This window comes from Neocloeon triangulifer, unplaced genomic scaffold (genome assembly GCF_031216515.1).
Source record: "Neocloeon triangulifer isolate White Clay Creek 2 clone unplaced genomic scaffold, ASM3121651v1 ptg000014l, whole genome shotgun sequence".
In the NCBI taxonomy this organism is placed as follows: Eukaryota; Metazoa; Arthropoda; class Insecta; order Ephemeroptera; family Baetidae; genus Neocloeon; species Neocloeon triangulifer.
Genome location: NW_026775556.1, coordinates 4,622,522 through 4,636,722, shown reverse-complemented (window position 1 = coordinate 4,636,722; position 14,201 = coordinate 4,622,522). Strand labels below are relative to the sequence as shown.

Genomic DNA, 14,201 nt, shown 5'->3' with positions numbered 1-14,201 from the left:
CGTCGAGTTTTGGGGGCTGATTGGCCACACAAAGTACAAAGTGGCAGCAGTTCTGTTGCAATGGATATAGAAACCCCCTCGTCATTACTTGCATTAAAAATTTATAGGACAGCAACTGCACCCCCGAACTATGAGCAGCTTTTGTAATATTATGCGCGCGTATTAATTATGGCCAGATAATATTTTACAATGCGGTGCTCGACAAGAGAGTTCAATATGGCTGAACGCATAAATTTTTTCAAATAGTCAAAAAGAAGTTTAGGGGGGGATGAGATTTCCATTATTATTAAAAGTATTTTCACCCTGGAGATTAATTTTTCCTTTTCATAAACTTTGGTAGAGATAAAGTAAGCTTTTGTTTATATATTATTATTATTATTTATTCTTCTCGGTCAATACAAAATTTTAAATTGGAAAAAAGAGAAGAAAGGGTTTACAACTAGCAGATGTCTGCTAAAACGCCCGACATCAAAAGAGACACGGCCGCCGCGGTAAACCCACACTATCGGAAAAAAAAAGAACGATATTTAATATTGTTTAAAATTTAATAAATATGATTTTTTTACAGGACTTTTTTGAATGAAATATTTTGAATTTTAAGTTCTAGTCTCTAATAATATCTTACAGTTTTAAGTTTCAATATAATTTATTTGGAATTAGGTGCTAATATAAATTGTTTAGAAAAAGTTTACTTACAATAAAATTAACTCATCCAAATTTTTAATTCATTTTGAAATCCTTGCTAGACATTTTTTTAAATGAAATAAACAAAATTACATTTTTACATAAATAGTTGATCATTTTTATTTAATTAAAAAAATGCTAACATTATACAAAATAATCTTGGAATCACAGCACGGAAGTAAGAAGAGAGTCAGTCACACCGCCACGGAAAACTCTGTTCTCGGCCGCAAAAGCTCATCAGCCATCAGCACTTGCACCACTTTGGAACTCCTGCGGCTTTCCATAGGACTTGGCCTGTCCGGTTTGGCAGCGATTGGCAAACAAAGGTAGCCGACAAAGGCGGCCAGCAACATCGAAAAGCCCAGGGCGGCGCCGCAGTAGATGAATCCGTTCTGCAACGGCGGCACCACCTTCAGGCACAAGTTCAACATCCACTGAAGCGTTGATGGAATTTCTTCAAATGTCTGAAATTAATGAGATTTTTAATTTAAATCCAATGCAATCAATATAAAATTACCAGATCAGTCCAAACAATTGGAAGAATCATGTCTCCAAAAGGAGCAATTCGCTTCACAAATCTGTTCTTTTTCAGCACCAGATTTGTCTGGATTCGCATGTGGCCACCAACTGGAATGCCAAGTTGCTAGAAATTTGTAAAAACAAAATTAGAATTGATGGATATTTAGTGTGATGACATGAAATCTACACAGATTGTTGCCCTTCATTCTTATTTTCAATTTATTTAAAAAAATTTGCAATGAAATCAAAATGAGTAAAAAAATTAAGTAAAATATTCTTAGTTGATTACCTGTTGGATGACAACGTAGGCTTGGTGCTTTTCTATGTCGGGGTTGAGCCCTTCGATTTTGTCTAGCAAGGATGGGTCGGCATGAAGGAAGTGTGGGAATGAAGCGGCGGCAGGAATTCCTGGAAAAATAAAACACCGAGAGGTGCTGAAACGTGTGGACACACTTTGAATCCTAAATTTAGTCTTGGTGGCCTTAACCCACTAGCCAATGTGACTTAATTAACAAGTACCTTCAACACGAAACAAAACAAAAAACAACCCAAATAAAAATACCGAAAAATAGATTTCAGCTAAAAATCTAATTAATTATTTCACTTATTGCTTGTAACATATATTAAAAATTTCACAATTGGTGTACCAATGTGAGAATTATTGTAAATTATTTAATTGTTTAAAATACAATTTATTTATTTATATATAAAGCATAATTTCATTAACGAGATCATCAATGAAAAACTTTGTGAGCTATTTTTTTTTTATCAAATTTGAGTTCAAGTGAAAAATTTATAAAACTATTAGAAACCCGATTTTTTTTATTTTTTTTTATTCAATCTTCCAAAATTAACCATTAATTTAATCAATTTGTTGCATGCTCAATCATTTATTAATTAAAAATGCATAAAGAGAGTAAATTCAAATATAATTTTATAAGTTTAAAAAAAATTAAATCGTTAAACTCTTAGAAAACTTGATAATTAAAAAAATATTTAATATAATTTATTAAGCGTTGAAATTTTTATTTCTCTAATGAAATTCTCACATACCATAGTAACAGTCTTGGATGTCCGAGAGTCCGTCCTTAAGGGCGCACTTCTGGTCGGGGCTTTTGCGGCCGCAATGGCAAGAATGCTCTTGGTTTTGGCTGGCGTTGAAGGCCTGCGCCGGGATGACGAAACGGAGGCCACCGGGATTGCCGTTGACGTTTCCGGCGGGTTCCTCCTTTTCGAACTGGATGGCGAGCGTGCGGCAGAAACCCTTTCGGTACACCTGCAGCGTCTTATTGCGCGACACGTTGCGTTGGAATAGGACGCCCTCGGACACGCCGCGCAGGGGCTCGTCGCACATGCCGCTCCGGTTGAGCGAGTGCAGCATTGATTGGCCGTTGTATGTGTCAATGTTTAACGTCGTCGTGTTCATCGTCACGTTGTCAAAACCGGCGTCAAACATCTGCATCAAGAAGGATTTTTTTAAATTAATTTTTGTAGAATTATCAAGCTGTGGTGTAAAAAAAGGATGAACATATTATTTAAATAGAAGAATAGGCTATTAAATGAAATCATTGTTGTTAGAAAAGTGAGTGTGGCATGTGTAACAAAAGAACCCAATAGTTTGACGGAGGTCGTTTCATATATTGAGGAAAATCTTTTTATTAACTTCGTCGTAGTGGGATTTTCCCAGCAGTTAGATTTGCAATTAGAAAAGTGAGGTCACTTCAGATTTATATTTTGTAGAGACGCACTATGCCACAGCTTGTAACAAAGCAAGTAAAAAAATTCCAACGCCTTTCCTGTACTAATGCTGCAATAATTGCATGAAACAATAATACATGATTTCAACAAAGCATAATTTAAACAAAAGTAGGAAACCCCAAAAATCTCAGTACATCGATTTTTTTTTGTTAGATGCGTTCAAATGAAAGCTTGAAATATTAATTAAAGTAAAACAGAAGCAATTCAATAATATTAATACTCTGTGCAGAATAATCACAAATTTAATCTAGAAAACATTTCATTACCCTTTCTGCTCATTTTTCCAATTCAATTTTCATATGTATGACTTGAGTAGAATAAACAAACAACGTTAAAATGTGGATCTCATAACTGTCATACTTTTAAAATTTTCTTAAGCCCAACATTAAGGTATTAATTTAATTAAATTAAAATTTATTTTAGGGATATCTGAATTAAAATCAAGCATCATCAAATTCAAAATCTAAGCAATGAAAAAGTACAAAAATATATAGTTTTCCGTTACAATTTTGAGCAAACAAATAACAATAATTTAATATTTATGAATTTAATTTTTTTTTTCAAAAATTTAAAAAAAAAATTGATTTTAAGAATTTTATTAAACAGACGTGGAAGATGATTTGCAAATATCACTGATTTATTTAAGATAAAAATTGTGGTTCCAGTTGCATTTTGAATTTTAAACTGTCTATCTTCTACAGCAAATAATTCATAGCAGGTGTATTTTCCCATCCCTTACAAATAACAGATATATCTGGAACTCTGCAAATTTCTGACTCTTATAATTTGATCATTTTTCCCTTAAGTATCGCCCAATTGGCGTAATTACTTATCCCAAATAAACCATGAAAATTAAACTAATTGTAAAAGAAAATAACTTTAAAAATTCAATTATCATGCCTTTTAAAGACTGAACTAGGAATTCATGAGTTAATTATTTTAAATCATTTACCCGGTCCAAAAGTCCAAGTTGTTTGAAAGTGACTTCATCTGAATAAGCGATGCTGGCCAGTCGGACGATGGGATCTTCGTAGCCCCACAAATACTGTTTCACCGTCACTTGCTCAAATGGTTGCGAGTCGACGTAGTTGACCAAAGTAGAAAATCCAACCTGCATGAAAAACGACTGGTCCGCAAGTCTCGATGCAACGCCCTAAAAGAACATATTTTTTAAGTCTTAATCAAAACAAATTTCCTGCTTACAAGTAGAGGAATGTTTGGGACGACGAGTTTGTCCTCAAGGCCGCGGCCCTGCGAGGTGTCCAGCACCAGTTTATCAGTCATCAGCGGAAAGCGCTTTGGGACGTAACTCATCGTACCATTCAGGTTGAACCTGACGTGCTCGTGCTCGAGGACCTCTCTGAATAAATTAAAACCATAATTAGTTAAGAAGAACAACACAGGGATAATTTTTTTTATAAAAAAATTTCCTAAAATTTAAAATTTATACAGAATTAAGAATGCTACACTTCTTAATTTGAAAATAATGTATACACAAAAATATGGTCTATGGCAATCAATGATAGGAAGGTTTCAGTGTCGTGGAATTATAGCAAGTAAAACCAAATAGTAAAACCTTTTAATTTGAAATATCATTGCGCAGTAAAATTTTGATTATGATTTTTTATTACATTATTTTGTATTACAAGCAAGCAAATAGGTTAAATAAATTTAAAGTAATTTGTCTATTTCCTTCGGACAGAACTTAAAATTCGAAACGTCCATATCTGAATGAGTATACTGTGAATGATTCATTTTTCATTTTATTGGCACGCTTTCAAATATACTTTACAGAAAATTGTTTCAATTCAATTGAAATGCAAATCAACAATTTACAAATAATTTTATGTCAATTTTATTTTATTTTTTATGTTTTAAAATAAAGTAAAATTTTAAATCATAGAACCAGAAAAAATTAAAAATGTGAATAATAATTGTTATAAAATTTAAATAAATTGTTATGCCATTTATTCTTTACAACTTGTAGCACAAAAAATTAACAACAAGGGAACATAGGTGGGCGAATCTCACTCAGTTTTAATTTTTCATGAAATCTACCTTGAGTGTATCATTCAACTTTCAGCATGTCAATAGTATATTATCAAAATCGTCCTACCAATTTTATAATGAAAATTAAATAAAACTTCAGCTGAAATCACACTAGATTTTGCAATTTTTTTAAATTCATAAATCAAATTCAAGGTGACTTGAACTAGTGCAATTTCCCCAATTTATTCTCCCCATATTTAAAAGTGTTCCACTGTCCAGCTGTCTGTGTGTCACGGATTTCGTGTTGTGACGGGCAGTTAGTGTGGCCGGTAAGGAATGCGCACGTCTCGCATCATTACGTGTGTTTTTTTTATTGTATTCTCTTACAAACATAGAGCGCTCAATGACGCAAATAGCAAAACGCTCCCCCATTGAAGAGCGCACACTCATATGAGTGCCGCTAATTCGCACCTCGCCTTGAGTCACCACTTTGCGTGTACGTTGTGCCCACGCGAAAATAAAAAAAAGTACGCACATTGCATTGTGCCGCTTATTTGCATGACTCGGTTTTTCCTTTTCACCGCGCAACGGCCGTAAAAGAAAACACTAAAGTGCGAATTTGACTGAGAAGACGTTTTCGTCCTTGTAAGTATTGTGCAATTTGAAAATCATTATAATAAAGAAGATATTGACGCGCAGTGCGATTTGTTTTTATCAGAGAGAGGATGCTGCACTGGATAAAGGGAGTGCGAGGCAATTGTGAATTAAAATTAATTGACACGATGACACTGTTGAGAGCGGGGATCAAACGGCGCGACACAACAACATGTAAAGTGAGCCGTACACAAAACATCTTCTGCCAATGCTGAGAACGCAAAGCATACCGCAGACGCAACTCAACAATGAGACTTGTTAATGAATTTCAGAATAGATGAACTTGGCCCTTGACATTCTGTTTTGGCTCATTGTCTGCATGTTGCATTAATTTGAAGGCAAGGAAACAATTTTTTAAGGCGCGGCGCTAAATAACTATTTGACAGAAACACTAAACATAAACAACAAAAGATATTTGCAACAGTTTTTCTTTTTAAAAAGTCAATTCATCATTCAATTTTTTTCTTTTCAAAATTTTAATTTATGTTATAAAAAAAAATAATTATTACCACTGATTTTTTTTTTTACTTCTGAATTATTCTTCTGTCTTTTGATGTATTTGCACAACTGGGCTATTTTGAAATATTTTTATTTAATTTATGCTATATCTGCTTAGGAGTGGTATCTTGATAATTTCTCTAAATTTATTCTGATTTGTTCAAAAAACAGGGTAATTTTATAATTTGTGTTATTTATTGTAATTAATTCGCACAACAAGATAATTTTAAAAAATTTGTGGGATTAAAAACGTGTTGATGGAAAAAATTTGATAATTATATTTGTTTTCTTTGTCATTAAACTATAATGATTCTAAAATTGTCTCTGCAATTATAAATGCCTTGAAATAGTAATTTTGAAAAATTTAATTAAAATAAACCGTCAAAATCGATCAAAGATTAATTCAGGATTAAATGCAATAATTTGAAATATGTGAATATTTTATTTGAGATGTAATGTTTGAATCTCCCTTGTGCAAATAAATTTGTTTCATAATTTAATTTTTTTCCAACCTCTGCATTAGCATAATTAAATTAGAAACTTTCAATTAATTCAGCTTTGAACTTCAGCGCAAAGAAAGAGCTTCATTTATGTTTTGTCATTGAAAAGTCTTGTTAAAGAGCTGTCATGAAATGACAAGATGTGTAATGAGAACGCCCCAACGGAATATCATATTGTATTGCATGCATTTTTTTAACATTTTATTTTTTAATGCGACTGGATGATTGTGCTTATTGCATTGACTGGGAAAACCAAAAGTCAATAATTGTGTCCCTTCATTTTTTTTTTTTTTTTGCATTTTTTGCATACCTGTAGACGTAGGGTCCGACTTGCTCAAGCTTCAGCTTGACGCCTCCCTTGAGAAACTCGTCGGCGTTGGTCACGTTGAAAATGTAGACCTTCAGAAAAACTGGCACCGGCGGCTTCAGCCACAACTTGAAGATGAACGAACCCTCGGACATGGTCAGGACCTGCGGCATAATTATTATCATTGCATTGGCGCGGTCACCTTTGAAAAACGCACACATTGTGCTACAATGTGCTGAAAAAGAAAGAAATTTAAAATCGTGATTTAGCATTTGATCGTTTGAAAGCTTGGGCAACGCCAAGTGCAAAGACAAAGAGACCTGCAGAGTCATCGCCATAGTGACGCAAATCTCGCAACTCGTATAATCAAATTTGGTTTTGGAAAAACACAGATGTGATTTTGCACATTCTTTGCTTTTATACTCACGTAATTGACGACCGCGTTGAGCGGGTCTGAGAGGTAGGTGACATAGGAAAACATCACTAGGGTGATTCCAAGCGTCGTTAGCCACATCAGAACTGTAAAAACAAAATTCTAGTTGAAGATAAAAACAACCATCTTGAACAATCAAAATTTTGTTTTAAACATTCCAATTAAAAGTTTGAAAAAAAAAACTGGAACATAATTATCTTTAAAAAAATAATAAATACGTGTATAATGACAGGTTACTAGATTCCACACTTTTTGCCACTAGGTTTAATTGTTCAGCTCATTGTAAAATGTAATAATTGCTCGTCGGAATATAATTCAACTACCAAGGGCGGCGCCTCTTGGGTAATTAGCTGGTAAAAATAATATAAAGCAGCTACAGAAATCTTGAGTTAATTTTATATCTCAATACCACCACGTGCCCTCAATCTCATAGTCAGAGCGCATTTTTTTAGTTAAATTATACACAAGTCGAGTTCACATGTATAGAGAGAACAATGTCTCTGCAAGTAAGACACAGAGCAATAATTTCACTCTCCACATAACTTGCATGTATATCAATAGGCATTCAATCATCTCACTTGAGAAGCAAAAGTAGTTTTACTTGTTTCAATATAAAAGAGTGCAATGGGTGAGTTTCTCTGATGTATTAACTCGCCACTGAATATTTCTGGCACTCGCCGCGCTATAGCGTTGGTGTAGGTCAGTCTTGTACAAACCGACGAGATTTGAGAAAAATTAATTGCCACTCATACTAAGAAAATTTGATCGATTCGTCAATTTTCATCACAGAACAAAGAGCCAAAAGAGCATTGCTGCTTATCAAATTACTACGGACGTTTTAGCAGACATCTGCTAGTTGTAAACCCTTTCTTCTCTTTTTTTCCCACTTTAAAAAGTTTTGTATTGACCGAGAAGAATAAATAAATAATAATAATAATACTTTCATTTTCCAAAATCAAATAAATAGATTATAAATTAAAATAATTAAATTTCAACCACGCATGTTAATAACAAGATTAAAATCAAGGTGAAAAGTGCCGCTTGTAAGGAATCCCGTGGTTTGGCCTACAAAGTTTCATTATCTCTTACTGATAAATTTATAAAAGTTTTTAACAATGGGTTGGAAATTTGCCCCCTTCTCTTTAACCAAACACTCTGCTGATTAACCTTTTTGCTGATTGATAAAAGAAATTGGTATATGAATTAAAAAAAACCCAATCAATTTCGCGATTAGTATATAAAAAGACAGCTATCAAAAATTATTGCGTTTTTTAGCAGTCTCAAAATGAAGCTGTTCGCTGTCTTTGCTAATGTAGCTGCACTTTTTGGTAGATTAAAAACATTTCTATTTATTTTGAATTAAATTATGTGTACCAAACAAATTCTGCTGCTTAATAGTTAAATTAGTAAAAAAGAGAAATGAAACATCATAAAAAATATAGCCTCTTGCAGGCTTCTTTATTGAAATATTCTATTTTGGTGCTCATGGGGACAAAGTTTAAATCTTGCATCAGAAATTGATATTATGCAATATTTGCATACAGTTAAAAGTCAAGACATGGTTGAAAGTAACTTCTTAAAATTATTTACTTCAATGAAAAAAATTCAGATTTAGTTTTGTTTTTTTTTCATAATTCAAAACAAATTTCAACAATAGTTTTGGCCATTAATTATTATATTTTTCAGCTATTTCTTTGGCGGAGCTTCAAACTAGCAAGATTGTTGGAGGAGTGCCAGCCGAAGATGGTGAATTCCCAACACACGTAATTTAATTACTCATTTTTATTTTATTCTATACTTTGACGCAAATTTAAAGCTTTCTTTGCACTTGAACGACTCTCTGTATGGAGCCGCCAACATTCTCAGTGAGAAATTCGTTCTCACCGCTGCTCACTGCGTGATGGGGTAAAAATGAAATATCAAGGTGTAGAGTTTCAATCAAAATTCAAATATTTATAATTAGGTTAACGCCAGAAGAATTGAGTGTCAGATCCGGCAGCCTTTATTACGATCAGGGCCAACGCCACCAAGTGACGCGCATCATAATGCACGAGCTGTTCAATTTTACCGACTCTCTCATTCACGATATTGCCATCGTAGAGGTATAAAAATACAATCCTTTAATACTGAAACCCACGTTTCGTTATAAAATTATAGTGTCTAAAATTAAACACTGGGTGATATTTTACTGCACATTTGATTTATTTTACAATCAGATTGTGTGTAAATGATAAATAATTGGTCCATTTTTTTCTCCTCCTTCATTCAAATGTTTCATTTTGTCAAAAACAAATTAAAATTGTTAGATCGAATTAAAAAAAACGGAAGCATTTTTTTTACAAAATTATTAATTTAGAATTCCCAGACACTTTATTTTTAATCTCATACTTTGTATTTCTTAAAAAAATGACGCATTTTAGGTTGATCCACCCTTCACATATGGGCCCAACGTGCAACCCATCGTCCTTCCAGAGCAGGATTCCCAACCCGCTGCTGGCACCCCGGCCATAGTCATTGGTTGGGGAAGACTTTACGTAAAATTAAAATCCAAATTTAAATATCAAACGTGAAACATTGGCGTTTCAGTTTAATGGTCCAATAAGTGATGTGGTATTGAAAGTAGCAATCGAGGTTCGAGACCAAACAATCTGCGAAGCTGCCTACACTGAATTTAATTTGCCAATTTATCCGACCCATCTCTGCGCCGACGTGCCCCAGGGCGGACTTGGCTCTTGCAATGTTTGTATATCAAAAATGAATTTATTGCAAAAAATTAATTTTTTTTACAAAATTTAAAAGGGTGACAGCGGCGGTCCTCTTCTAGTGAACGGAACGGTTGTTGGATTAGTATCGTGGGCCAACAAGTGTGCCGAGCCGGGATACCCTACCGTTTACACAAGAGTGCCATCCTATGTGGATTGGATTACGCAGCACGCAGGAATCTAATCAAATTTTGGAGAACTAAAACTGTTTAAAATAAAAAGTAAATGAGACGTTGAATTTTTAAGGGAAAAAAATACAATATTGATTTCTTTCATTTAACTGGAACTTAAGGTGAATGTTATTTAAATAAAAACGTCAACGAGAAATATATAATGAAAAATAAGTTTCCTATCAGTTTGATTTGAACTGAAATTTATTATAGAGAATGAAATTCGAATTTAAAAGTAAAATACTGTAATAGTCAAAAGTAATTTTGCAGCGTTCAGGCTCATTAGAGATATTAGAGGGGTAACGTGCGATGTAAACATAAACACGTATGTAAATAATGGCCCCCAGCGAATGGTATTATAATAGAAAAAACCTTGCCCTATGATTTCCTTTTCGTTCGTTCCTGTTCCCAATTCAACTTTGTATATAATAGTGTTAAGGCCACATTGAATGGGTATTTTTACTGCTCGTAACGGGATTAAAAGTATCCTCCTTTGAGATTATTCCGGGATAAATGTTCATTTGAAATCATAAAATAGAAAGTTGGGAAAATCCGATGCCCTCCTATGACCCAATAATAGGAAACAAATGTGACAAAACTTGGCTTGTGACATTCTTAATCTCCAAAAAAGGTTCAGCAATGAAATAATCTTTTATAAAATTTATTTCCACACCAAAATTCTGGTGCATCTCTTCATCTTCATTTTAATAATGCAATGCCTATCAAAGTGAATGACATTGGGCCCTTGTAAATGTGTGGCGCAATGGAATTATGAATTATGTAACTGGTCGCGGCGAGGTGTGAACTCCATATCCACGGTCAATGTCAAGAAATTCTGTTCGCGGTTTTCGGCGATGCTCTGCACAATCAGCAGCGCGGCGCGTGTCCCGAATGCAGATTCGGCGTAGCCGATTGTGTTTTGCTTTGCTTTTTGTGGTCAAGGATTTGCTTAATTGTCTTCGTTGTGTCGCCGCGGGGAAATGGAATTTGCCTTGTTTTACGACTGGAATAAAAGTCCAGGGTTTGTGTTCAGATGCAATTTCCTAGTTGGATAAAAGATAAATTTGGAGTTTTTCCCAGATCTAAACTGCATTTTTTATATTTTACACAAAATGTAAAAGCCACGTCTTATTTTAATCATATCTAATGCCTATTAAAGGTTTTGTTTGGTGCTTTATTTTTAGTTACTTGACTATAAGTTTGACATTATAATTTACTATATATTGTAGAATTGATTTTATTTATATTTCTATTGAAAACTGACAAAGTGTGATGTTTAATAATAGTTTTTTTAAGATTTTTAACATGATTATACTGACACTGTGCTTGAAAAACTTGGTTTTAAAGACACCACTCTATACTAATTAGAACAGAAAAACACTCGCACACTAACAACAATATAAAATAGTTTTTATGTTTTATTTTCACAAAAGAGAATCTTTTTATAATAATCAAGTTATCATTTAAAACATTTAGTTTTACAAGTTATGCATTTCATTAGCAATACAGGAATAGAAATAATTCTTGTAACTTTGTGATTAATTTTTTTCATGCAACCTTGACTTATTTAAGGCGGCTGCTTTTCGTTCGCCCAAGCTTGAAGTTTCCTCTCATTCAAACAATCCGGTAGACGTTTTGGCAAACGACCAAATACTAAGCGAAGTGCTTGGGAGCGCCGGTTTGAAGGAAAGTGTTAAAATCTATGAGAGTCTGCGATTGTACAAAGAAACATAATATATTTGAAATTAAAAACTTCTAAATTCAAAGAATACATTATTTCAAAATTATCAATCTCTCAATTCACAATAAAATTAAATTAGAATGGCAATGAAAAAAATTGATGCTAGAGTTAAATTTAAATCGTCATCATCAATTCATATTTCATTATGATGAACAATACCTGCTCATCATCCCATTCCTCTCATTTTTCTCTAACCTTGGAGATTTTTTCTAGTATGTATACGAAGCAAGCAAGAGATACGCCACAAAGAAAAAATAAATAGAAAATTACCACCAACTCAACTCTTTTGATTGCTAAATAATCACGCCTCACTTATTCCCCTGATCCTTTCGTCCTGCACCGCAAAATTATTATTTCCAAAGAAATAATGAGCAATGCGTACGTATTTTAAATTAAGTGCATCGCCGAGAGAGCACAATTTTAATTTATTAATACTTTATATTATTATTACTATCTGCCAGCGGACAAATCATGAAAGTGTAAGAATATCTGCTTGGTTTGAACTTTTACTTCCAATGTCAAGCACAATAAAAGTGATCAAATGGCATACTCTATTAATCTAATCAGACTGCTGGCGCGCTTGTTATTTGTGCTGATTGCGAATGTCTTCGATAAATCTAAATGCACTTCTGTCGTGCGTAAATATCTTAACGCGCTGGCAGTGCCCTTTTCTTCTTCATCCTCGGATGACCTGCCCTTTCGGTGACCGCAGACAAAAGCTATAATCTCTTCCATATGCAAGATGTAACAAATAAAAGTCGATTGATACATATTAATTTTTATCAAAACGCGTCAGAATTTCGTCAGAGTGGATTTTCTTTAAGGTCACCACAAATTAAATTTAAAACGTAATTCCGATCAGGGCCGCAATAATTTAAAGTTGAAATTCCCGCCTCACTCGAAACTGAAAGTTTGAAATCGTTAGCATAAATTACCATGTTTTAAAAACCGCCCCAATGAATTCCAATGAAAACGAGTCGCTTTTTTACACTGCGATCTCGAGCAAAGCAGACGTGTAGCGTATATGGAACCACCGATCAAAACTGGACTTCCTCGTCAGAGACGAAGTATTTGCACCAAAAAGAAAATTAAACAAGAATGTGTGTACGTAAACTTGGCACGTAGGCCATCAGGTAAAAATGAACTCGGTCAACCTTGAATTGTTTTATTTAAACCCTGTTCAACTTTTTTTGCGCCCGCTTTAATTAGTTGCAGTTTGTAGTTGACCAACGGCAGGTATATCTAGACGACACAAACGGAATTTTTAAATTGTGCCAAAGTACGTCTGGTTGTTTATCAAAAAGTTGAACACTCTTTGGCACTTCCTTGTTTCTCGCAGGGTGGTGAACAACGCAGAAAAGCGACGTCCAAGGCAAACGCGAATTCGTACAATGCATCAGAAATTGAGAGAGAGACGCTCCGCCCTGTAAGTCTGAACAAGGCGCCATCGGCCTTCCAATTAACAACGTAAACATTACATGGTATTCGGGAAGAGGAAAATTTGCGTGCGAAAATAACTGAATAATATTCTTATAAGACAGACCTTACCGTATTGAGACAAAAAAACTGAGTAATTTAACACTCCGTTGTTAAAAAAAACTTCCTTATGGCAACACGCGTTGTCTCAAAGCTACTCCCAAAATATTTTATTGTTATAATAATTGTTTGATTGTGCCTTCCAGTTACATCAACTAAAATTATAAGAGATAATAATTATTATATCAGATTAAAAACTTATTCATTTCATGTTGTTTAATATTGACGCAAAATTGGCTGTATATGTTGTTGTATTTTGCAAATGGATAAGCTGTTTTTAAAGTAAATGAGTAAATTCATGCTAATGTGCATAATAAAAATAATGAATTAATTCAGTTTCAGGTTTATCCTAAATCCTAATTGAAATGCGTTTTTTCCTTATTTTTATTATAATTTAATAAGTGCTCCACTTCTTTTGGCCACTGCCTAGCCATACCCATTTCCTAAGAGACAAAATAGGTAAAAAAAAATTACTTACATTGAACATGATTAAAATTAATTAAGGAGCATCATACTCTGAAGTTAAAAAAGGCTCTTAATATATTAATTATTATGTAATATAAACAAATGAACATACCTAAATTTTCTTTTACGTTTTCTCGGGAAAGAAAGATGTGTAAATACAATAAAAAAATTATTAACTATACCTA

The 14,201-nt window shown here is 33.6% G+C and overlaps 2 protein-coding genes across 2 annotated transcripts in view; one reads left to right on the top strand and one right to left on the bottom strand.

Annotated features, from left to right (window-relative positions):
- Positions 1 to 754: 754 nt before the first annotated feature.
- Positions 755 to 14,201, bottom strand: part of LOC132201267 (lysosome membrane protein 2-like) — a 17,631-nt gene continuing 4,184 nt past the window's right edge. The window contains exons 2-9 of the mRNA XM_059627291.1: positions 7,337 to 7,428; positions 6,913 to 7,073; positions 4,165 to 4,321; positions 3,914 to 4,114; positions 2,257 to 2,659; positions 1,493 to 1,611; positions 1,202 to 1,327; positions 755 to 1,148 (exon numbers count right to left, since the gene is read on the bottom strand). Of these exons, the coding sequence (XP_059483274.1) occupies positions 879 to 1,148; positions 1,202 to 1,327; positions 1,493 to 1,611; positions 2,257 to 2,659; positions 3,914 to 4,114; positions 4,165 to 4,321; positions 6,913 to 7,073; positions 7,337 to 7,428 (1,529 nt within the window). The 3' untranslated portion in view covers positions 755 to 878. The remainder of the gene's footprint in view (positions 1,149 to 1,201; positions 1,328 to 1,492; positions 1,612 to 2,256; positions 2,660 to 3,913; positions 4,115 to 4,164; positions 4,322 to 6,912; positions 7,074 to 7,336; positions 7,429 to 14,201) is intronic.
- Positions 8,559 to 10,391, top strand: LOC132201272 (trypsin-1-like). The gene is made up of 7 exons (XM_059627300.1): positions 8,559 to 8,670; positions 9,029 to 9,105; positions 9,159 to 9,247; positions 9,306 to 9,444; positions 9,763 to 9,876; positions 9,929 to 10,081; positions 10,142 to 10,391. Exons 1-7 carry the CDS (start codon positions 8,628 to 8,630, stop codon positions 10,286 to 10,288), a joined length of 762 nt encoding a protein of 253 aa, XP_059483283.1. The 5' UTR covers positions 8,559 to 8,627; the 3' UTR covers positions 10,289 to 10,391.

What these genes read in the sequence shown, in the direction of transcription:
- LOC132201272 (XM_059627300.1), top strand. Translation starts at nt 8,628, where the DNA reads ATGAAGCTGTTCGCTGTCTTTGCTAATGTAGCTGCACTTTTTG. An exon ending in ATGGTGAATTCCCAACACAC is followed by an intron (nt 9,106 to 9,158) that starts GTAATTTAATTA and finishes GCAAATTTAAAG; the next exon opens with CTTTCTTTGCACTTGAACGA. An exon ending in GCTGCTCACTGCGTGATGGG is followed by an intron (nt 9,248 to 9,305) that starts GTAAAAATGAAA and finishes ATTTATAATTAG; the next exon opens with GTTAACGCCAGAAGAATTGA.